At 40.7% G+C, this 24,835-nt stretch overlaps 1 protein-coding gene across 1 annotated transcript in view; it reads right to left on the bottom strand.

Annotated features, from left to right (window-relative positions):
* Positions 1–6,659: 6,659 nt before the first annotated feature.
* Positions 6,660–24,835, bottom strand: part of il1rapl2 (interleukin 1 receptor accessory protein-like 2) — a 364,025-nt gene continuing 345,849 nt past the window's right edge. The window contains exons 12-21 of the mRNA XM_078289249.1: positions 21,916–22,056; positions 18,943–19,003; positions 18,332–18,441; positions 12,122–12,267; positions 11,180–11,257; positions 10,753–10,869; positions 7,969–8,091; positions 7,545–7,784; positions 7,317–7,347; positions 6,660–6,748 (exon numbers count right to left, since the gene is read on the bottom strand). Coding sequence (XP_078145375.1) covers positions 6,660–6,748; positions 7,317–7,347; positions 7,545–7,784; positions 7,969–8,091; positions 10,753–10,869; positions 11,180–11,257; positions 12,122–12,267; positions 18,332–18,441; positions 18,943–19,003; positions 21,916–22,056 — 1,136 coding nt within the window. The remainder of the gene's footprint in view (positions 6,749–7,316; positions 7,348–7,544; positions 7,785–7,968; positions 8,092–10,752; positions 10,870–11,179; positions 11,258–12,121; positions 12,268–18,331; positions 18,442–18,942; positions 19,004–21,915; positions 22,057–24,835) is intronic.

The raw sequence follows: 24,835 nt of genomic DNA, 5'->3' as shown, positions 1-24,835 counted from the left end.
CATCTTGTAAAACAACAGAAAATATGAACATTATTATTATTATTGTTTTTCCAGTACATCTCATACTGCTCCATTCAACCCTACAACACGACACTGTCACCACTAGAGCTGGGTATTATTGGATATTGTTCCATAACAATACTGGTTTTGATAGTTCAAATTCAATCAACAGGCTTTTCAAGCCTTTCTTTCTTTTTTAAAGTTTCAATCAATGCCATAAATCCATACATCACTTATAGGTCTCATTCTCCCATACCCAGCCCTAGCAACCATTCAACAGACCTAGGGCTGAGTGCTTGATTTATCCTGCTTCCCATAATACATGGATGGAGTTTTGACACCCAGGGTGGGAAAACAACCTTTCTATCACCAGTTTACAGAAGCTGCTGATGGCTTTAAAAATTCAGCCTCTGAATAATTGTTTTCAACCTGATGAATTGATGCTAATTGAGACCAAAGCATCACATCTATACAAGCTGTGACTATGAGGGGGAACTCTCCAGTGTTTCAGTTTTAACTTCCTGAAATGGTATTGCATTGTTCAGTGACATCAGCTAATACTTCCATTTAATTGTTGCTGCAACATTAGCTTATAGAACAGATCTCAATTGGAATGGCTCAAGAACTATTACCCAATGAGTTCAGTGGAATGACTCTTAAATATTTAAATTATAGTAAATTCTTCTGATAGCCACCGGCAAGAATTATTAAAACTTTATTTCTGAATAATATTAATTTATGTTTACATTTCATGGAAAGACCCCATTTTCATGTAACTTCCATCAGTGTGATACTGTGTGATGTATGTATACTATGATTCACATTAGCGCAAAAAATGGGCAAACTGTATCTGGGGTTTTAAATGGCATTACATTATACTACTATCCCCTCTCACAATAAAAGATAAATCAAGCACTCCCTGTGTTTGTTATGAAGTATTGTGTTTAACTGCTACTTTGCCCAAATCGCCTTCACACCCCAGCTTAACTAATGACAAGGATGCAAGATAAGATGAATAACAGGCTATTTGCATCATGCTAACCGCTTGGTGTGGTTCCTGCATCTTCACACTTAACTGAAATGTGGTTGGGTTAGAAGCCATTTTCAGCCCCTAAACACTTGAAGGCTAGCACTTGAGCTGGCGGTGCTGTTCTTAGAGGCAAATTACAGAGAAATAACATCAGTGCTGCTTCTGTTGTTAATCTGTTGTTCTTCTGTCCAGGGCTTTCTTTCACTAGCAGTGATGAGACCTTGTTAGAAGGTAGCGGCACCTTGTTTCAAACAAGGCAGCAGTAAACTTGTCGTCCCACACAAATGATGCAGTCGCCCTCTGGGTCAATGAGTAACAAATATGTCACCTTGTTCTGTAATTGTAGCGCCTCCCTTGGGATAATCAGTGTAACTTTGAAACTGCTATTCACATATGCACTGTATTGATAGGAACTGGCCTTTACCCTACTTGGTAGTAGATAAGCAAATAATATCCAATGAAACAGTCAAACTTTTGAAATTAAGGGGTAAACTTATTATTTAATTTTATAAATTGGTCTCTGTGAATGAGCCACCTTGAGAAGACTATTTGTACCATCAAGAGGAGGCAGCATGTATTGGTGGAGACTCAAAGTTGTGGGTTAGCGATGCTTGCTAAGCTATCTAATTATAGACTGTAGTTGTCAGTAATGCATCAGGATGCACTAGCTACTGTAATGTTTCCATCTGACTGTTAAACTAATTTTAAGCAAATTTTTGAAATGTTGCAAAAAATGCAAATAAGGTGAAAAAAAGTTTCCTTCAGCTAGGTTTAAGTGAAAAAATAGGCTTCCTGAACATAGAATGTACCTACACCAGAAAAAAAAAAGCATCCACAAAAATGGAAAGTCTTTCAAGAATTGATTAGTATAGGGCAAGTTGTTTTTTAGTGACAGCTAATGTTGGCCATATTTCATGCTGTCTGAAGATGAAAACAAAGACAGAAATGCATATTCTAATGCACCAACTTGATGGTCCTACAACCACAATATACATGGGAGAACCAGCAGGCATTTCATTGCAGCATGCAGAATGACATTTCTGGGAGGTTGTGGTGAACAGATATTTCATTATACGTCATTATTTATTTGCCAAATGTGTTTCCATTGCTATTTATTGCATAATTTCTTTATTGACAAAAAGCTTTTCCATCTGATAACACTACATAGAATAAAGCTCAATTGGGTATAAAAAAAATCAAACATGCTGTGGGTCCCCAAAATTAGCCTCCCATATGTCTATAGAGCAGCTACAGACTTGATACCTGATGAAATCACAAGTTTGAGTCTTACTTCACTGGTTCCTGAGAGTTATTCATATTCACAGATATTCATTGGATAGTTGAATGGTGTTCTTGGAACATTTGCTCCAATGTATATGTTACGGTAAATGTAGGGAAATTCTCAATGTGTACATTTACTGGTAAATGTGTACATTTACCAACTCTGTTACTCCGCAAAACCCAGACACCCGAGTGGACTCCCAGCAAACAAATAAGCAAAATTGCCATAACATAATAGGGACATTAATAAGTTAGCAGTTAAACACAAGTTTAAAGAGTTTTAAGTAGTCTTAAAAGAAAATACAGATTTTGGTAGTTGCATTACCTCAGGCAAGTTGTTCCAAAGTTTAGGGTGCTGATCGCAAATGCTAAATCAACCTATCGTCTTTAATCTACACTCAAAATGCTTTGCTTTTTGATCTTTGCTTCTGTACAAGGGAGTTAAAATCTCCATAATATATGCTGCGGCCAAGCCATTTATTGCTTTAAGAGTAATCACTAAAATCTTAAAACTAATTAAAAAAACAATAGAACTCTAGCCAATGTAAGGGAGCTTAAATAAATGTGATCTGTTCATTTTGTTTAGAACAGCAGTTAAAAGCCTAGCTACACGCAAGATACTTTATGGTTGAAGCTGGATGAAATAAAGGCATAAATGTCTCTCTTCAAGTCACAACAGGATAGAAATTATTTGATTTTAGAGAAATATAAGAGCCAACTATGACGACACCAGATTTGTCCTCATTAAGTCAAATAAAGTTTTGAGATATCCATGTTTAAACAATCTTTAGAAGTGCTACATTTGTCATTGGGTCTTACAACAAAATACAGTTGTGTATCATCAGCATAGTAAAGAAAAAAAGAGATTAATGAATTATATGACCAAGTGGGAGCATTATAGGTAGAGAACAAAATAGGACCCAGGATGCAACCTTGAGGTACTCCACATTTGCATTGTGCTGACGAGGATCTACAGAAAACTGCCCCTCAGAGTGATGTGATTTAAACCGATAAAGAAAAATGTCTGTAATTGTCCATGTAGATCAAATGATCACAGCACCACCAACTAAAAGTGCTACCAACATTTGGTTCAACTCATTTTATTTGATACAAAATGGCGGGAGGTAAAGCAACCAATAGGGCTACAGGTCACAGTTGAGAGCTGGGTTTACCAAAAGCTTACCTTGTCTCAACTCTAATCATAGGACTAAAGTTATCTTTGTTACACTGTTTTTTCTCCAATTTTACCTCAACATTCAATCCAAATTTCATCCGTGATGAATTGTCCTATATTCAAAAGAGCACATTATTGATTCTGTGAACTACAATGGTTTTATTGAATAATGCAAAACCATACAATCATCATTCCTGCGTGCTGATGTAGTTCTGAGTATGATGTTATTGTCGCTTATGATTCTTTATTATTTCATTATTAGGCTACACACAAACATGGTGCTTCATGAATGCTGATTTGGTTTACTGCAACTTGCTCGGGTTAAGAGCGTTCCTTATTTGCCTAAAATGTACATGTCCTTTCTAATTCTTTTCTATTCACTGGTGCTTTTGGCAGTCCCAGCTCAGCGTAGCTTGGATCCAATTCAACTCACTGTACCTCAGTTCAGTTCAGCTCAGATTAGCCCAGTTGAGTGTGAAACTGGTTTTAGTGAATAGGACCCTGAGTCTGTCTCCACCTATCTGAACAGAAGGTTTTACAATGCCATCAATACATCCAGCAGAACTATTATGAAATTAATGACTGAGGGAGCGGAGGGCTGGGAGAGAGGAGTCGATGAGAGAAAGAGAAAGAGGAGGTGGAGGAAACGGAGGAGATGGGGAAGAAAGGAAGATGATAGTTGGAGAGGAGGACGAGGAAGAGGTGGCAGGGAATTTGGTTAAGGAAGAAATGGCAGAAGGGAGAATAAGAAGAAAGTAGAGGAAGAAGGGGAAAAAGAGGAGGTGGGAAGAGAGGAAAGCAGGAGGAGTAACACTAGGGATTGAATGTGTAAGAGGATAGGCATCCGATATGTATAAAACAACCGATATAACTTTTATTTGCTCTTAATTAAATTATTTCAACTAATATATCCAAAGAATAGTCAAAGAAATGAGCAGAAAGCAAAAGACAGCCACGATATATTGCCACCGAATAACAACTCAAACGAATAATTCATTATTGTATCAAACAATCTCAAATATCCAGAATTCATTGGTTTTAATAAAACAATGACAGTACCTTTGTGTAAATTCAAAACATTATTCATTTTGCTTAAATATCACGGTAATAATGTTGGTTTCTTAAAGCTCACAAAGAAGAATGGGTCCCGGTTCAGCTGAAGTCGGGCTTTTTATGCAGTGAAGCCCCTTTGGCTGACTGGTAGATGTCCATTAGCAGGGTTGTACTGCCATGACGAATGTCCATCCATCCGTCCATCCGTCCATCCACGGATGGAAGGAGAAACAGAAAGAAAGCAAAACAAGGGGCAAGGTCACACACACACGCACACACACTCTCTCACACACACACACACACACACACGCACGCGCCCGTGGGTGTTAACAGAATTTGTAGCGAATAAATCATTGTCATGTAGGTCTAAGCAGAAGTTATGAAAGCTGTACAGATATTATTGTAACACGGCAAACGTTAAAAACAAAGCCTGGTAAAGGACTACCAAACTTTATAAAAGGATAGAACTCTTCAAAAAAATGAAACAAAATAAATAAAAAAAACAAACAAACAGAACAATGTTTTTGGAGGGACACCTCCTTTTTTCCCTTTTTCAGTATTATTTCTTTATGGCTGGACAGAAAACAAATATAATATCAACATAAAACATTTATTCTCCTCTATATTAAGAGAGTCTGCGACAAATGATTGTGTCATTTATTCATTTATCTGTGTTTCTTTGATTATTTTTTCATCTAAATGGGTGGTCATGCAAAATAGAAAAAGCCAAGTCCTCTATGCCTTTTAGCCTGGTGGTAGAGTTGACGGTTCACCTCTAGGCCAGTTTGCCTCTTGACTAGTCGACTAGTTTTACTAGCCAGACACTTTACTGGGTTACAAGGTGATGAGCTGACTGGTTTCCAATTCTAGTCCATTTTACCATCATCCTAGTTCACTGGTTTACTAATTGAATGGTTGGTCTGTTTAGACATAACAACCGTCAACCAGCTTTCTAGTCAACTAGTTTTTCCAACTGGCTATTCTTCCATTAACACCAGTCAATTGTGCTTTTCCAGTCCTCCCAGTATTCAAGTTTAGCAATTCAGCAGTGTAGCCAATGCGTCACGAGTCCATTGGTATCTTGGTATTGGTGCTGGAATCCATTTTTGTAGTCCACCATTTCAGCCTCTAAGAGCCAAACCAGATAACTAGTAGCAGAGCGGTATTTAAAGAGGTTAACTTGTTGTTTTAAGGTGGACTGGTATTCCAAGATCGTTGCTTGAAGGTTGCCTGGTATTCCGACAAGCCACCTCGTCGTCACGTCGATCGATATTCTCGTAACTCAGCTAGCTAGAAGATTGACTGGCATTCCAAGATTATGCTACTTCTGTTTTTAGGTAAACCAATTTTCCAAGCAGGTAAGCGGCTGACAGGTGGACTGGTTTTCCAGGTACTCAGCTGGTGTGCGATCAGACTGGTATTCCGAGAAGTCTATCGTCTTTAAAGGTAGACTTGTACTCCGAGATCCAACTGGTATTCCGTGAATGAAGAGCTCCTGTCTATGGATGACTATTCTTCCTGGAAGTATCCTGGAACTTTTTCATTGACGGTTTTCCATTTTGTTGCATCTTCATGTCCGTACCTGTCCACAAGCTCTACCCACCAGTCAAACCAGTATGACCAGTCAGTAACCAGTCTACCAGTATAACCAGACTATTAGACAAATAGCTGTTGTGTTATAGCAGTCCATGCTGATGTTACTCCATTTGTAATTATCTTACGGCTACATGTCTTACATATCAGTCTATAACAGTCTGCAAGCAGTTGATAAGTCCTTAAACCAATGTGAAATACATTTCTACAATCTGAATCTGCAAGCTGCAAAACAAGCCAGTAAACAGTCTGTAAGCAGTGCAGCCAGTATACCCAACCAGTGTGAATCCAAGGCATATGCAGTCTACCCATTGTTCAAAGCCAGGGGGGAACTGGTCCAAAACCAGTCCGTAAGCAGTCCTCAACCAGTCTCTCGCAAAAACCAGTATGACACGAGTCTGTACACAGTCCGAAAACCCGATGAAAACCAGTCGGTCAACCGGCCTACCCCGTGTCCAAAGCCAGTGAAAACCAGTCTGTGAACCGGCCTGTCATCCAGTACCAGTTGAGCAGTCCATCTACCAGATGTCAGAGCTTAGTTCTCTGCTGGTGAGTGGTACGAAGGTGCTGTTGAGGTGGATTTCTGGCTTCTTCCCCAGCGTACTGCTCTGAGCCACCTGGGAAACACACAGCACAACAACGATGAGCAGCGAGCTCCTGCACAGCACAGCCACTATCAGCAATAATCTACTGCACAGTACAACAGCTATTAGTTATAATGTAATGCTTTCTCTTCCTCTGGGAAACACAACTGTTAGTCAATGTTAATTTCACACCGTTTTGAAATTTACTTCTGACAAAAATGTCTTTAAAATTTAGCCAGATTTTAGTTGTGCCATATTGATTCAATTCAACAAAATCAATACCATTATAGTCGACGAAACCATTTAACTGTAGATTTGACAAACTAGCTCTGCCACACTAGTGTACATTCCATTTGCAATATTTACACATTTCCTAATTCATCTGGGAGCTGCACATGTTCACGCCTTGGAGCCGTCTGATGTTTTTGGGAACGTTGTCAAGATGGACAAACAGGCGCTGCATTCTATACATTAAAGCATGTCTGTGATTGGATAATAGTACACCATGTCTTTCATTTCCAACTCTGCAAGAATAAATGCACATCTGTGATTGGAAAACATAAACTATGTTGTCTCTAAGTTTTCTTTTAACAAAACAGACCTCCTCTTCCCCAGTGAGCTGCTCTGAACCCCTGGGGAGAAAAAAGGGTTTTTTTTATTTTCGATTTGATTATATTTTGAGTATTTGCACACAAACAACTGTACGGAAATTCAAGGAAAGGAAACAAAGCACTTTGCAGATGATGGAAGTCAGACTAAGTCAACTAACTGGGAAAAAAAGCAACACAATAAACTGCCAAAACATAAACGGCACCATCCTCTCCCCCACCTGTCCATTCAGCAGTGTCATAGGGATGTTGCAGTAGACGTGGCGCCCCCCGGGGCCCAGAGTGGAGAACTGCACGGTGGAGGGCGGCGGGAGGGGAGGCGACAGGGAGGAGGGCTGCGGGGGCAGCTGGAACTCGTAGCTGCGGCAGAAATGTCTCATCTGGGCTGCTGTAGCCGTGTGACCCCCACCCAGCGGCAAGGTCATCTGGTTGTAGTCGGGGATTTCTGTCGCCAAGGCAACCTGTGGTGGAAAAAACATGGTTGAATGCAACTTTAATGACTCATGTATTATTCGTGAGTTATTATTATAAGCAGGAATTGCACCTTCCAAAGAGATTTCCAGACCTTATTTTCAGTCCAGTCTTAACTTTTGAAATGGTAACTTTTGAAAAAGTATTATACACAGTAAAGACGCTGTGGCTGACCTGATGGTGTCCATGGCGACTGTCACTAGGGGGTGCCAGGGAGGCGGAGGTGGTTGTCATGGCGATGGTGGAGACGGTGGTCTGTAGGTCACCAAACAGGCCCTGCTCACCAGAGTCCATCACCTGTTACCATGGAGATATTATTATACATTTGTACACTGAGATATGCACTAAAGCAGGATGTGAGTTAGCAGGGAGAGACGTGTGACTCATCATCAGGTGGTGAGCTAATTCTTAGGAACTTGGTAAAACTTGATGTTCCCCAGGTTGGATAAAGACAGATCAGTACAGCTTGTGCCAAAAAAACAGGGAGTGATATTGCTGACTAAGGCCAGTGACTATATGAGAACCATAAGCTGTGTAGAAGATACATTAAAGGTACGATCATACCTACAGTTCACTTTCTTTGGTCCAAACCATAACAGAAACGTTTATTTTGCTGCATTTTGCTATTTAGTCCGTTCAGGTTCACACTGCCCAATTACAAGTGAACCAGGGCTTGTAAACAAAAGTCACATGGACTGACAAGTAGCCCGTTCATTGGGCAGAGTTTTGGTAACCTGTCATCCCACCAGGTCATCCCATTCCAGTCCCTGTAACTTGAGCGGAACATGATGGATAGCTTCAATTCTGCAGTTTCCTCGTGCCTCGTTTCAAGGAGTTGGGAAACGTACTCCTTGGCCCATAAATCGAAGAGGCATTTCACCTCATCTTGACTCCCAAGTTTGCCGTCAGTTCATTTTGTTATGCTAGGCTTTCCAAGCATGAGTAACTGCTGGCTACCAGATGTCAACCTCCATCTCCTTATACCCATAATACCTTGCATTTTGGGGTCGTCTCCTGTAGCTGGTTCAGATTACGTTTTCACTCCTAACAAACCCCACCGCAGTTCTCTTGGAAGAGGACCGAGACCTGCATTTTCAGGGCGTCTCGGTGCGGTTATTTGGTGCCACCCGAGTTCAAATAGCATTGTTCTCACCTGGCCAAACAAACTGAACTAAAGACTGAACTAAAGAAATGCTCCAGAGTTTGAATAAACTCCTCCAAACATGCTTGGTGTGAACATGCCCTAAGAGTAATTCTTTCACTCTTGAAAAATCACATAATTGTTTGGTGTTAATAAACTTTCCCCATGAGACTAAAAGTAAAAGACCATTGGTGCAATGCATGAGACCCAGAATACTTTCCTAGCTCACAACAACAATATCCAAATTCCATCCATTTTAAGGGCACTGAAGGACACTACCATGACACACCTGAAAGTGTTCTTTCTATCCATTCTAGCTGTATTCAGTCTGTATTTCATTCTCTATGATTATACTGCAGCACCTGGCATCAGGAGAGCTTAGCACTTAGCAGGCATATCATAAACCACCTGTGAGGTGTTAACAAACGGTAACTCAAAGTATGTACACTGTTTCTTCCCCATTGTGATTCAATTTTTAATGCATTACCTGTATTTAGCAGGCATTTCACAGACCATCTGTTGGGTGTTAATATATGCATCCCAGGGGAGCATAAGCAAATGTGCAGACTAAATTTCCACTGTAACTTTACTAGGCTCCAGGAGACGCCGTCGGGACAGTGTCCCCGCACCTTTATACCTGTTTGCTGTTGATGCATGTACAAGGACTCTGCCTTTATGCTGTAATTTTACTACAGTGCCTGGAAGTATCTCTGTGTTTAGCAGCCATCTCATACACTATCTGCATGGTGTTAGTATGTGTTTAGGTTAGCTGTATCAGTATATATTCTTTAGGACAATATGGAAGAAAGACTATTTCAGTTAGTGTGATTTTACCAGAGGCTGCTCTACCGGGGCCAGTTGCATAAAGATAGACCTAGTCTTAGACTTAAATGTGACCTTAAGTCAAACTTGCTATAGATACTTATATTTACCTGTTCCTACTACTTCTTGATTGTTGTAGATCTCTAACAGCTTGTTTCTCTATCTCTCTTCTTCAGGCTCTTTCCAAAAAACAGAGATTTGCCATCTTTTCTTAAACAGCTTCAGTATTTAAACTTCCCACTCTGACAGTTAAGCCGACTCGTTGCCATAACTCAAGATTAGCCAGAGGGAAGGTGGCTATCTTTCCTACCTCAAAATAAGTCAGTCATAATATTTAAGTAACAGACAGTCTTAATTAGCCTAGTCCAACCTGAGAATCTAAGACCAGTCTTAGGCTTAGACTAGTCTTAAACTAGCTTTATGCAGCTGACCCCGGACATTATTTCTCTCATTCTTTCCGTCATTTTAGCCTGGCATCCCATAGACCACCTGTTGACGAACCATTTTTCTACCTCATACACCTCATACATCACTGTCAAGTATGCTGACATTTTTTTTCTTGGATTTAACACATTATCTGGCATCTGGACAGCATCTCTGCATTTAGCAGGAAACTCACAGGCCACCTGTTGGGTGTTAATACGTGTATACCATGGGAGGGCAAATGTGCACATTAACTTCATACAGTAATTTTACTAGGCTCTAATACCTGCCATCTGGACAGTGCCTCTCTGAATTAGCAGGCATCCAACGCTGTAGACCAAGGGTTCCCAAACTTTTGTGTCAAGGACCCACAAAACCAGTCTGCACTGGGCCATGAACACCCAGTTGATAAGCCCATGTCCCATGAAGCCCCTATCAGAGAGGATTTTTGCTGCTGCATATGATTTAGCGCAGAATTACATAACTGTCTCTTCTGTAGGTAGGTAGATAGTGAGAGACACATGTAATATGAGCAGAAGAACTCATTTTCCACCATAATTTTAGTAGTTTACCTGGCGTCTGGACAGTGTCTCTCTACGTTTAGCAGGCATCTCATAGACCACCTGCTTCCAGAACTTAGAGGACAGTTCATTGCTCTTAGGACCCCTCCACTTGATGATGGATAAGACCTTGGGGGAGGGGAAAAGAAGAGAAGAGAAGAGAAGAAGAAATGCATTAACTCAATCAGAGCTTAGGTAACTCATTTCTTTCTACCTGAACAATCATTCACTCATCCATATTCATGTTTTAGCTCTTTGTTACTTGCTCTTTCTGAGTGTCTCTCTTTTTCATCCATCCATCCATCTGTCCCCTCAGTATTTTGATGATCTGTTTAAGTGCTCCAATCTCTTGGTGTTTGATGACACTCTTCAGATCACCTCCTTCCCTCCCTTCTTCCCTCCCGCCACCCATTCATCCCTCTCTCTCTCTATTCAGTACCTTGATCGTGTGTTTAAGTGCTTCAACTTCTTGGTAGTTAATGACACTCTTCAGGTCCGCGCACTCTATCATGATCACCTGGACAGACAGAAAGACAGAGGGGGGACAGTGTTTGAGAAAGGAGAGATATGACAATCTGTAAGTGGAACAACTCTTCAAGCAACTCTCCTCGATGTGCAAAGTACTTCACTAGATTTAAAATTCTACAGGTTCAGACTGGAGTGAAAGCAAGAAGAAGCGTATGTGATAAGAATAATTGAAAGGCAAAGTTTGTGCAACATTTTTTTTTTTGGCTTTGACACAGAGGAGCGGAGACAAGCCCTTGATCATGGATCAAGGTTGTGCCGAAACACCCCTACTGGAATGTACTTAATATAACTTCTAGGTTTTGGACAGCTGTGCATAATTGAGGCGCGCTGCTCTCGGGGAAACTGGATCGGGAGATTATAGAAATCTCTCCTTCTGAACTTTTGTGAAGAACTAAACAAAATCAATGGCCAAAATGTCAAAAGTGGCCCCGCTAACCCCCCGGCCTTCCCCTCCTAACCCCCATTTCTCCAGTCCCAACCTCTACCTCCAGGCACAAATAAAGGTTAACATCATTTATGCTTTATTTGGCTCATAAGTTTAGGTGGCTATATTCACACATATACTTAGGAGTTTGACAAGTAATTTCATGTAAAACAGATATTGTCAGTGTATCTAAAGCTCAGTCAATCAATTTGAGAAGGAAAAAATGTCTTCCACTCAACAGGTGCCATACAGTAAATTAGGGCTTATGTCAATTGTGATAATGACCATTAGCACAATAATCTACAGCCTCTTAGAGTTGGGCATATGTCACTACCAGTTGCTTTTCATGTGGAACTGAATGGAACCGAGCCTTAAAAAAAAACTGGTCACTCAAAGTGTTTTACTTCCTGTTTACTTCCTGATTGGTACCTTGATCTCCCCGGTAACCAGCATGGAGTGGAGGCGTGTCTCTATCTGGAAGATGCTCCACCCTCTTTTGGCGACGAATTCTGGGGTCAAAACGATGATCAGTCGTCTGCTCTGTTCCACGCTACGAGCCAAGTCCTCAATGTAGACTGGGAGAGAAAGTGAAAGGGAAAGAGAGAGAGAAGGTGGGTAAGAGAAGGATGAAATTCAGAATGATGTGAGGAAAAGGAAAAATATGGTCCGTGTCTTGCAATTAACTAGTTACAGAGTGTAGTTCCAACCAGAATCGACAGAAGGAAAGGTGTTCTCACCATGGCCAGTAATGTTAAGAAGCCCCCACTTATTTTGAGTGTCAGTGAAAGGTATGATATAATACGAGTGTTGTCATTGACATATCTTTCTGTTTCTTGTCAGATAACTGCATGACCGTAAAAAACATGACTTAATTCAGGGTCACAAAATGCTAACAGTCCAGGAATTATGTTGCATAGTTGTGATGTAAAAGACAAAACGATAGCTAACAAGCTAACGTTAGCACCCGTTAACGTTTAGTGAGTCCAATGTTGAAATGCCAATTTGTTGCTGCACTACACATACATGAAACTCCACTCCAAAAACAGGTAATACATATAAATGTAAAACAATGCTTACATCGCAATATTTGGCATACAAGTGTTTGTTAGCTGTAGTTAGCTAGCTAGCATTTTAGTGGTTTAAGACAAGTATTTTTTAATGGTCATGCATTTGTTTCTCAAAAATACCAACGCAATATGTGCAAAAGGACAAGACAAAGATGCATTTATTGTTGGGTTACAGGAAAAGTTACACCAGCTTCAGTAGGAAGAGACAGGAAAGTTGTATTTTAACACTGGCGTTAACGGGGAACCTCCTTATACGCTGACGGCCTTCCCCTTCTTCTCGGTTGCATTCTCCCCCTCCGTTTCTGTATTTTGTTCACATAAAGACTGAAGTAAGAGTGACAGGAGTATACAGTTGAGTGACAGGAGTGCTTATGCAGGATTTTTGGCTCTGACATGGTGAGGTGAAGTCAGCTCTTAAATGTGGATCAGAGTTGTGCTGATACATCACCGCCAGACTGTACTTAAGATAACTTGGGGAGAAAAATGCAGACTTTGGGAGGCGAACGGAGAGCTGGTGGGATGTGGAAAGTGAGCAAACTGAGGTGGAGAGATGTGTCCCCCCCCCCCACCCCACTTTATATTATATTATTTATAACGTTAAATTGATAGACTCACACCTCATACCTCAAAATCATTACATCATATTAGCATCATTATGGTAGCTAGCTTAAATGCAAGTGCAGCTCGAGCGATTTGAAGGATGACTTTGAGTAGGAGACTTGATGACCTCTATTTTATTATCTGTAAGTTACATCAGAACCGCCGTAGCTCACCGGTATTTAAAATTTAACAGCTGCAGACGAGCTTACTTAGCCTGTCTCAACTTTTTATCATTACTCCGGTGCCGTTGCTCCTCGCCGAACACCGGCATAAACTCCAAAAACCTCCTACTTCCAATCGTTGTCGGTGTCATTCTCAGTGTTTTTGTCAGTTTTGACGAGCTTCACGCAATGAATGTCGCTCAAATTTGATCCTCGTTTCGCAAATACGCAGAGTTAGTTGTGTTGATATTTTGCCGTGCTCCGTGAACGACAGATTCTCTCCCTCCCCGCGACTCTCTCCTTCTACCTCTCTTCACTTGCTAACTAAATTAATGACAGAGACTCGCCAACAACACATTGTAATTTCACGCTCAATTTGAGGGGCACAAATAGTACAGAACAGCCTAGTCCTCTCTCTCTCTCTCTCTCTCTCTCTCTCTGGCTTGCCTTCTCTTTGCTTCCTCCCCTCTGACTTCTCTCTCTCTTTCCCTCTCTTCTCAACCCTGCCTCTCTTCCCCCTTTCCCTCTCCCGCCCTTCTCCCTCCTCTCGCTCTCCCCGTTTTTTTGAGGATTATGTAAATCAATTAATGAAATAACGCAAATCAATGACTGCCTCCCCACCACCTCTCTCCTTTTCCCGTTGTTTATTTCTCAGCCTCTTGTTCATTTCACTGTCTGTATGGAGGCCTAATGGAGTGGATAATTGAATGGTGTATTTTAGGTCGCATCGCTGTGTTGCTGTGTCAATAGGTTTGGTAAGCGATGAAAAGACAGTTCTCTCCCTCTCTCTCTCTGTCTCTCTCTCTTTGTGTTTTTCACAGTACATAGCCTTGACAAGCCCGAGCTGTTCATTTTGTCTGTGTTTGTACGCATGTCTATGGATGTGCGTTGGCCTTGATGCTTGTGTGTGTGTGTGTGTCAGTTTGAGAGTTTGTGTGTGTGTGACATTGTTTCTTTGAATTTATGTAGCGAGTGGACATTTGTTTTCAGGATATTTTCAGGCCACAGGGAGGACGCCTCATTTTGGGAGGAAATATGACTTTTTCGGCTGGTTTCGGGATGAGGTGTGTGTGTGTGTGTGTGTGTCTGTCTGTGGGTGCATCCGAGCGTGTGTTGGGAGCAGGCATAATTTTAGCTAAGGGCAGGCGAGGCAGAACAGGCCGATCCATTCTAAACCATATTAAAGTAAATTTATTAATGTATTGTAGGAGGAAAAGTTAAATAATGCAGAAAACGTATGTTAGTTTGTTACTTTCTGGCCACATTATCATTTCAGTGACCACATTCATTTTTAGGATGTTTTTAGGGCAAGGAGAAATGTCATTTTGGTAAGAAAATGCTAATAGACAGGAGATAATGACCTCAATATTTTAGTTAGTGCATTAGTTTGATGCTTCAGATGAATTAATAAGGCACTTTAGAGACTACTGTCGTTTTTTATCATGTTTTTAAAGCAATGAGCAGGCATATTTCATCTTACAAGCTCACCCAAGAGCACACGATTTGTACACTTTCAATGTCACCTTGCCTAATAAAAAGGATAGGACTATCAAAATACATACAGCTTTTTGGTCAATTTGTCCCCTATACCATATCAATAGCACACATAGGTATATCAATAATGCATATAGTCTTAATACACAGATGATAAACTGCATCCTTTGCATCAATTTGCTGTAAATCTCACTCATATACTGTACATGCACGTTATTGAAAGAGGGATCACCTGTCAATCAAACAGTGTGTCCAGTACAGTAATGGAAAAGCTTTCATGAACTGGATATAGGTTGAATCACTATTGTGTTCAGTAGGCGATAGAAATGAGCAAAACACACATTTATTTATATGGAAATATCATGGATTATTGCTTTAATATAATGTTTCTTTGTCAATTTCAAAGACATTAGCCTGTTTTTTGTTACAGTATATCATAGTGATATAAATTAGGGAGTTATGTTATTATTACAGATATAACATTAGTGCCTTCCACCTCCAAATTTGGATGGAAAATGAATATTTTAAAGACAACAGACATTTATATTTGAAGGTAATCAGGCCGGACTAGATTCCTGCTGTTCCCAACACACACTTCTGACATAATGACATGTGGCCGGGGGTCGTCTTTATTTTTAACGGTCGCACCTAGTGTGCCAACAATGCCAGGAACACTGCTGTGTGTGTGCATGTAAGCGTGTACTTTTAATATGTGTGTGTCAGAGAGTACATGGGGACATCTGAAATGTGTCTGAGTGTGTGTGCGTGAGTGCATTTTTGATGTGTGTGTTTATGTGATAAACAGCCGCATGAAATAAACGACCCCTATTACATTCGAATCTGACTGTGTGAATACGCTGCCGGCACCAGTCACTGTCCCTGCTGCTAGCAAGGCAGAGACGAGGCTAACAATGATGGATGGGTGTGTGTGTGTGTGTGTGTGTGTGGTGAGAACACTGACAAATATGTATATTACAGTATATTTTTCCCATATCCCTCTCATCGTTACATAGCTACTGCATATTCTCAAGATACTTTTCATGATGGTTCCACTATTTCATACTGTATACATAATGATAGTGTTTATGTTTTTTAATGTTATGTTTATGTGTATATTTGTACATACAGCACTGTTACAATATTTCATATTTACTACTCCATATTTAAGTAAGCGATCATGACTGATAGTAACATCTGTATACATCTATAAGTAAATCCATATATATATACTAACTAAAGTTAAAACATGAAATGGTTACAGCGATATGCAAGTGATCCACTTACCAGTCTATTAACATTGTTGAAATTACTGGCTGCATATGTTTATATAACCTCTATTCATATTCTTTTTTTTTTCCTGCATTTTTCCCCCTGATTTTATTGTTTTTACGGCTCTATTTTTGTGCATATATTCCACTGTTCTTTTTTCCCCTGCTGTGTCATGTGACTTTTGCTGCTGCAACAACCCAGCTTCCCCACAGGAATCAATAAGGTTTCATCTTATCTTAAATAGAACAATAACAGCTGTTTGGGGCACATGGAAACCTGCTAACTTCTTCCAACTGAACCTTGAAGGTTTACATGGTCCTTTATGTGGGCCTGCTGAGTTCTGTGACTCTAGGGGGTCATGTGAGAAACACATTGAGTTTCATTCATTTCCACTCATTGCAGAACTTATTGCAGAGCTGCTTGGTCGCCACTGGGGAAATCAGCCAGTACGTTTTTGGAGATACGAGGTTTTCACTGAGCGGCAGCTGAAGCACTGTAGCTAGCAGAGCTGTAAGGATAGAGCTAATAATGATGGATGGGTAGATAGCTGGATGGATGGTGTGTGTGTGTGTGTGTGTGTGTGTGGGGCGAATGCCTACACGTGTATGCCTGTGTGTGCACTTGTATGTGTTTGTGCCTATTTTTGTATATCTGTGTGTATGCATCTGTGTGTGTGTGTGTCTGTGTGAAACCAGAGCATTGACAGATAGAGCAATAATAGTCATGTTTTCCCTCTTCTAGTGTGTGTCTGTAATACACTTGTGTGTCAGCGTGCACCTGTGTGTGTGTTTGTGTGTGTGTGTGTGTGTGTCGGGTCAGAGCATTGACAGATAGAGCAATAAGAGTCATATTTTCCCCTCCAGGTGGACGGAGAGTGACACATATCCCCAGAAATGGTGACAGACAATGTGTGTGTGAGTGTGTGTGTGTGTGTGTGTGTGTGTATACTGTATGCATGTTTGTCATCCTACTGCAGTATAAAATTGATTCACTGTGTGTGTGTGTGTGTGTCTGAGTATGTGAAAGTGAGAGCAGGACAATGAGCAAGGCTGAGAAAGAAACAGGGAGTGTGTGTGTGTGTGAACACGTTCAGAAAGTGAGAGACCGTGTGTGAGACAGGAAGAGAGAGAGAAACCGAGAAAGTGTGTTTGAGGTAGAGAGAAAGAGTGTGCACAATATGTCTGTATCCCTGTGTACAGTATGTGTGTGTGTGTAATGTGCATGTGTCTTGCACCTGTGAGTGTGCGTATGCATGTGCGTGTGTGTTTGTGAGTGTGTTGTGGTGAAGATGTGCATGCCTTCTGATTTGTTCTGACAGAGTGATGAATTCTGAGTACTGGGGGCTACAGCACCCCAGAGAAAAAGAGAGAGAGACAGGGGGTGGTGTGTGTGTGTGTGTGTGTGTGGTGATGATAGACAGACAGACAGACAGACAGACAGACAGATAGATAGATAGATAGATAGACACACAGACAGACAGACAGACAGACAGACAGACAGACAGACAGACAGACAGATAGATAGATAGATAGATAGATAGATAGATAGATAGATAGATAGATAGATAGATGGACGGACAGATAGATAGATAGACAGACAGACAGACAGACAGACAGACAGACAGATAGATAGATAGATAGATAGATAGATAGATAGATAGATAGATAGATAGATAGATGGACGGACAGATAGATAGATAGACAGACAGACAGACAGACAGACAGACAGACAGACAGATAGATAGATAGATAGATAGATAGATAGATAGATAGATAGATAGACAGATAGATAGATAGATAGATAGATAGATAGATAGATGGACGGACAGATAGATAGACAGACAGACAGACAGACAGACAGACAGATAGATAGATAGATAGATAGATAGATAGATAGATAGATAGATAGACAGATAGACAGACAGATAGATAGATAGATAGATAGACAGATAGATAGATAGATAGATAGATAGATAGATAGATAGATGGACGGATAGATAGATAGATATATAGATAGATAGACAGACAGACAGACAGACAGACACTTACTGCTGCTGGGTATCAGGTCTCTGTCTGGTATAAACAGTTTGTATCCATAGTGTTTCTCCAGTACGTCTGGTAGGATCTCCAAAGCAAACGTCTCCTCCTCGCTGCTCGCTCTGCCAGGGGGAAATTTAACATTTACACACACAGATTTGATAAGAGATGTGCAGCAGTCATTTGATCAAAATCAAATGCTAAGTCATCAGCTGATTGAATCTGCACTAGGCAATTTCACACGTCGGAGGCCCCAAATGGTTGGGAAAGGTAACAGTACCCAGAAATCCTGTAAGGTGAGGTCAGTAAACTGCACACAACACGTTTTTACAACAGTATCAAACATTAAACAAAGATAAAAGCTTTGGGTTTCAATTTAATAATTTTATTTTGTTCCACTGCCAACAAGAAATGAGTTCCCCGTTGCTAAGCAATAAATAGCTGTGCTTGCTTCACACCAATCATAGGCGGAGTGATACTGTTGGAGTTATCAGGTAGCAGTGAGTATGTAGTGTGTTATGTGTATAAATGGAATGCCTCTCCTCCTATCATAATGTGAGGTCGGAAACAAATGTAGACAACATAATACACACACACACATACACACAGACAAACAGACTGACCTGCCCAAAGAGTCCAGGTCCACTTTAGTATAGGACAGATAGGCATCATACTCCTTATTATCTGGAGAGGGAGAGAGAGAGAGAGAGAGAGAGAGAGAGAGAGAGAGAGCACATCAGTACAGGGCAGATAGACATCACACTGCTGTGGAGGGCAGAGATGTGAGGATGATTGAGTTTTTAACTGGTGCCAACAGAAGAAATCTCATCACCTCTATTCTGGCCTCACTTCACTGGTCACCTGTTAGTTTCAGAACTGACTTGAAGATCTTGCTGATCACTTTTAAAGCACAGAAATCATTTAAAGTAACAAATTAGATTTATTCTTGTCACTGTAATTGAGTAGCTTTTATGTGCACTTGTACTTTTTTGAGTATTATCCATAAGCATTGCATCAGAAACTAGCCAGGTTCTGATTGATGAATGAAGGAAACAAGGTGAAGTCAGTGAATGTCATCAGATTCAAAGCCATGCAGTATGTTGGTGAAGAAAAAGCGGTCGGTCTGTACTGAAATAACCTTAATAAAATAATAATAATAATATTAATAAAAATAAATAAACTTATACTTTACTTTGTCTATGCACTTTATTTTGAAAAGTTTTCTTTTTATTAATGGAGTGAGTATGAACTCTATCCTCTCAACTCAGAGTACATTTTAAATGAGTTACATTATACTTAGTGGATTTTTAAACCACACCTTCTACTTAACTTCTACTTAACCATACCTAACCATAACTTCTACTTAAGTAAAATTTCAGCAGTGTAACAGCATTTCTTCTTGCTTGTCTAAATGTGGACTTCAAGGATGTGTTTTTTTTAGTTTGTGTCAGTGGTCTAGGTTCCCCCCCTGTCCTTTCCATTCTTCCTTCCGCTGTCTGCACAGTCAGCACAGTCAGAGATATCAGAGCTTTTTTTCCCCTCCCTTCAGAAGAACACCATTAATTCTTGACCAGTATGAAAAACAACTTCCACAGAGCAAGATACTCCGTCACAGTAAACATAAACCCTTTGTCTGGCTTGGTCAAAGTTTCTGTTTTATCGTTACTTCATCTTTTTCATCTGCTTCCTGTCGATCACCTGACACCCACAGGAAGAAACGGAAGTCTCTGCCAGGAAATAATCCCTCAACACATGTCGCCTTACAAACTTTATTGACACATCCATGTTGTTTTTTTGTATTTGGGGCGTCTGTTAGCTGGGACAGCAGTTAATTTGAGACTAGGTTGCCAGTCCCTGATATCTATAGAAGATGTGGCCGCCTCCACAATCCCCACTCTGTGCGTCATGGCACACAGTGACAGTTCTACGTTGGATGACAATCATTCACACCACATCCACATGTGCAGTGCTGTGAAAAAGTTTGTACGCCCCTTGAGTTTTTGCACAATTTGTTGGGCTACAGAATGATTTAAAACATTTTTAAAGTCAAGTTTCAAGTTTGTTTGTTGCCCTTTGCCACAGCATGTCTCAAAGGACTTGACAGAGAATAAGCCTAACTAGGAAGAGCAAGACACACAAAACCAGATTCTAGCGAGACGTAACAGCTTACCTCTTCTTCATAGCCTAACCTAACAATGTTTTCTATATTCTATATATTTTTATGAAGTTAGAAAATTAAAATAAATGGAAAAACAGGGTGTGCATCGCTGTGGCTAAATTGTGTCACTGACAATATTTGATCAACGTTTCATATCAGACTGCTTGACTGCGATTCTCCTCCAACTTCGGCGCAGTCAAGTTCCCCCAAGTCAAGTCCCCAAAGCACCAAATGGGCGTAGGCGAGAAAAAAACCCATGTGCGCCCGACAAAACTGCCACTTCGCCGGCGCACAAAGCCCCGCCATGTGACATCACACACCCAATAGGAGACCGGGCCTTCACCAGCAGGGAACCTACTCTTGGGAACGCCCTCCTGAGGAGATCCGGCTGGCAGAATCGATCTCTTTGAAATCACTTCTTAAGACTTTTTTCCCACCGACGTGCTTTCATGTCATGCTTTGCTTTCCACTGCTGTTTCTTTGTCCTTTTCTTTTCTTCTAAAGCCTTGTTTCGGCCTCTTTTGTTCGCCTTGATTGGGAATCGCGTCGCAAATTGTGTTTTTGAAAAGTGCTTTAGAAATAAGAGTTATCATTACTGAAGTTATTATCAAAGCTGACTTCATCAAAGCGTGTTGCGCTAAACATCGCACGCTAAAAATTGGACAAACACAAACTCATTCATTCTGGTGGGTCCAATTTTTTTTCTCCCTTTTCTTTTCTTTCCTCGACATCAGCGCTGGCTTAATTGATTGTAATTGCGGTATATTTTCTGTTTCTTTTACAACTTGCTAGTGGTTTTCCTTGTCCATTCATGGTTCCCGGTCTAACTTTAGCTTCTACAGACCTATAGGTGTGGCGTACTCATCTTTTAAGTAAATTGAATAGGTATACATATATGTGAAAGGGAATAGTCAGTTTGTGTCTGTTTTTGTGTGTTTATCTCATTATTTGTGTATGCCTGTGTGTATGTATGCTTAAAAAATGACATCCATCATCTTCTGGTCAGTGTCTCCAATGGAATCAAAGTACTGTTCTCTCTCTGTGTGTGTGTGTATGTGTGTGTGTAATACCTATGTAACAATACCTTACCTTGATAAGTGTGTGCACCTTAGCCTGTGTGTCTTAAACTATGTTCAGACAGCGGGCAAATCTGACTTGTTTTTTTTTAAATCTGATCTTTAAGGCTGACTCTCCTCATTGTAATATACAAGTGACCAGATCGGATTTGTGTGTTTAGACGGTAGAATCACTTGCTGTCAGTATGACATTTGCTAGTAACAGCGAAGTTGCTTTTTCTGACTGTTTTTCTGAGGCATTTTCTAGCCGCGGTGCAGTGAGAGGAGGCATGAAACCTCTTCATCTGTCCAGGCTCTGCTGTTCTCTTGCTGGCTCTCCTCCACGTTTGTAGTTCAGGAAACACTTCACTATCCGATCTTACCGTCTTCGGTTTCATCGCTCCCAAAGTGTCTCCTGTAGCAGAGCATGATCTCCAGGTTGTAGCACTTGTAGAGGGCGGTCAGGACCCCCAGCAGCAGCAGTATGACCCCCAGACCACCAGCCAACTCCAGACGATACATATCTACACACACCGAGAAGAGGGGAAAACACAGAGATACAGCAGGGGGAGGACGAGAAAAGAAATTGATTAGATTCATACCGGCTTGTTTTCTGAGAATCGGAGAGAGTGACAGCGGGGGTAAAAACAAATAATCCCATTTTATTCCCGGGGTGTGAAGGCGGAACAGCTCAAGCCCTGGTGTTTTTGTGCTCTTTCTCTCTTTTTTCTTCTCCTCGCCCAAATCGATTAAACTAAAACAATTTGACATTAAGAGGAGAAAAAAAGATGAGAAATTAAATTAGATTCAGATGGGTACATTTTCTCAATCAGAGAGACAAAGCAAGGATACACACACACTGTAAACACTCATACAAGTAGGACTCTGTGTTTGTTGCTATCTGCTATTCATTTGATTTTATTATTTTTGATGAATCCCAATTGTAGTCAGACGCTTTGGCAACACTTTGTCTAACGTTCATGCCAATAAAACAGATTGAATTGAACTGGATTGAATGGACTGAATGAGGCAGACAAAGACAACCCCCCCCCCCCCCCCCCCCCACCCCCCCCACCCCTCCTCCCCCACACACACACAGACAAACAGATGTGTAAAATCATATCCACATGATTTCGGCGAAACCACAACAGAGCAGCTGGCTGCAAGTAGCTCCGACTGTTTCAACACAACAGCAGACACATGAACAAGTCGAACGGAGCGTCCATTTAAATGAGCAGGCAGAGGAGATTACTAATGTGTGTTTACTTTACTTTACTTTCCTTGCCCCCCCTCACAGTGAGGTCAGAGGTCAGGGTGTGAATGAATTTGACAGTTCATATTACAGTTTGCATGTAATGTCCTGTATAGAGAAATAGACAGTTGAAGTTAAGGTTATTATCTTCCTATATGTATGCATGGCTGCCATTTACAGTTTACATACATGTTTTTGTTGGTGCTTTGACAAGACTGATCTTATTGTGTCAATACAGCTTCTTGAATGGAATTGGAATTGATAGAAACAGAGGGAGAGTTCTCTATCACTCTTTTTCTGTATATATTCTTTCTGTCTTCCTAACTCTATGTACAGAACACACAGAAAACAATAAGAAGTCAGCAACCAACACCACACGTTGCCTTTTCTGAGACAGTTGATGACCTCACCTCAGCATGTTACACACACACATACACACAGTGCGTGCGTGTGTGTGTGTGTGTGTGTGTGCATGAGTGATAGTGCTATCATAGGCAATATGAGTGTATGGGAGATTAATGGGACATGGCTGGTGAATGACACCATGGGAAATGTGATCTATTACTATCACACACACCCACACACACCCACACACACACGCATAATCCTCTCACTCTTTCTCCCTCCATCCCTCCATCTCCTCCCCTCCCCATGACTTTTCCTGGAACCACTTTCTCTTAAAACCAGTGTTGATAGATTTTCCAAATCATGCTGGGAAATAATAGCTATAACCATATTCACCCCCTTTCACCAGGGCAGCCGTTACTGTAGATCATAAACATATATGATATTAATAATTTAGTAATAATATTGAATAATATACAGTAAATAGTTCATGTGTTTTCGTTTGCCAAAACAATATATACGCTTTGTCATTCCAGGAAGTTTTATTTTATTTAGACGCTTAAATATTCCCATCATTGTCCTATGTTCAATGCAGCAGAAACCAGAAACCAGACCTTTTTTATTTCTATATTTTTTTAACCAGTTCTACCCTTCAATGAGGTTGAACCGGATCTTTCCCAGTGTGTGACCCGGAGGTCAGACTCTATCCCAGTGTGTCATCACAGCAGTAAACCAGCAGTCAGCAGGTTTCTGTTGGCACCTGGGAGCCAAACCCCCACCTCATGGTCCGGTCTACTGCTGGATGATCCAGGGGGAGATTCTCTGACCCCATCATCCATTATGGAAGCATTATGGACTTTTATTTTTTTTATTGGCCCACCACCATCACAAGACTATTGGAAGCTCTGAACCCAACCCCATACTCCGCCAGAAAAAGAACCACTTGAGCCGCCTGATGTCCCTCCATAATCGCCGTGATATATTAAACATAATCAGTTATGCTAATGAGGTCACTAATTAACATAATGAATGCATTAATTAGGAAATATTTCTATGTCGACATGCTTGTCTTCACATAACACATGGGCGGTATTAATATGAACTCCGTATCTTAAAGCATTAAGGAGTTATAGTCTCAAGAAAATCAGTTTTTCCTCATTAATATGCAGATTTATGCAGCAAGGTGCTCCAGAATGTAATAAGAGCATCTACTCTATAGGGGGAGACAACTGAGCAGACATATGTACAGTAGTTAGAAGGGTGAAAGTGTTAGGCATTTATAAAACAATCAAAAAATAAGTTACTTTTGTTATCGCCCCTTTAAATATCAGACTGAATGGAATTAACCCAAAACTATATCCATCCTCTGATTCGTTTTAGCCAGAACTAGTTGTCGTCTCCTCACACTCAGCTAGTTTAGATAAAAAATGGCAGAAAAGTTGGACATTGGACATCAACACTGTTTGCTTTCCTGATCGTTCACAGAAGAGGAAACTGACTGATCCAGATTTTAGGAGGGAAGAGAGGATGCAGTTGGCAGTTTGGGGGGTGTAATGAATTACTGCTGCCAGGGAGTAATATGTAATAACATTGCTTTTGAAATGAGTAATGAGCCATATATTACTTTTTAGGACTAACAAGCCCAACAAGCAACACCTCATTGCAGAAATATCAGTCTGCGTTGTTTACATCGTCATATTTGGATC

Source organism: Centroberyx gerrardi, chromosome 16 (genome assembly GCF_048128805.1).
Source record: "Centroberyx gerrardi isolate f3 chromosome 16, fCenGer3.hap1.cur.20231027, whole genome shotgun sequence".
NCBI classification, from domain to species: domain Eukaryota; kingdom Metazoa; phylum Chordata; class Actinopteri; order Beryciformes; family Berycidae; genus Centroberyx; species Centroberyx gerrardi.
This window is presented reverse-complemented; position numbering and strand designations above follow the sequence as displayed.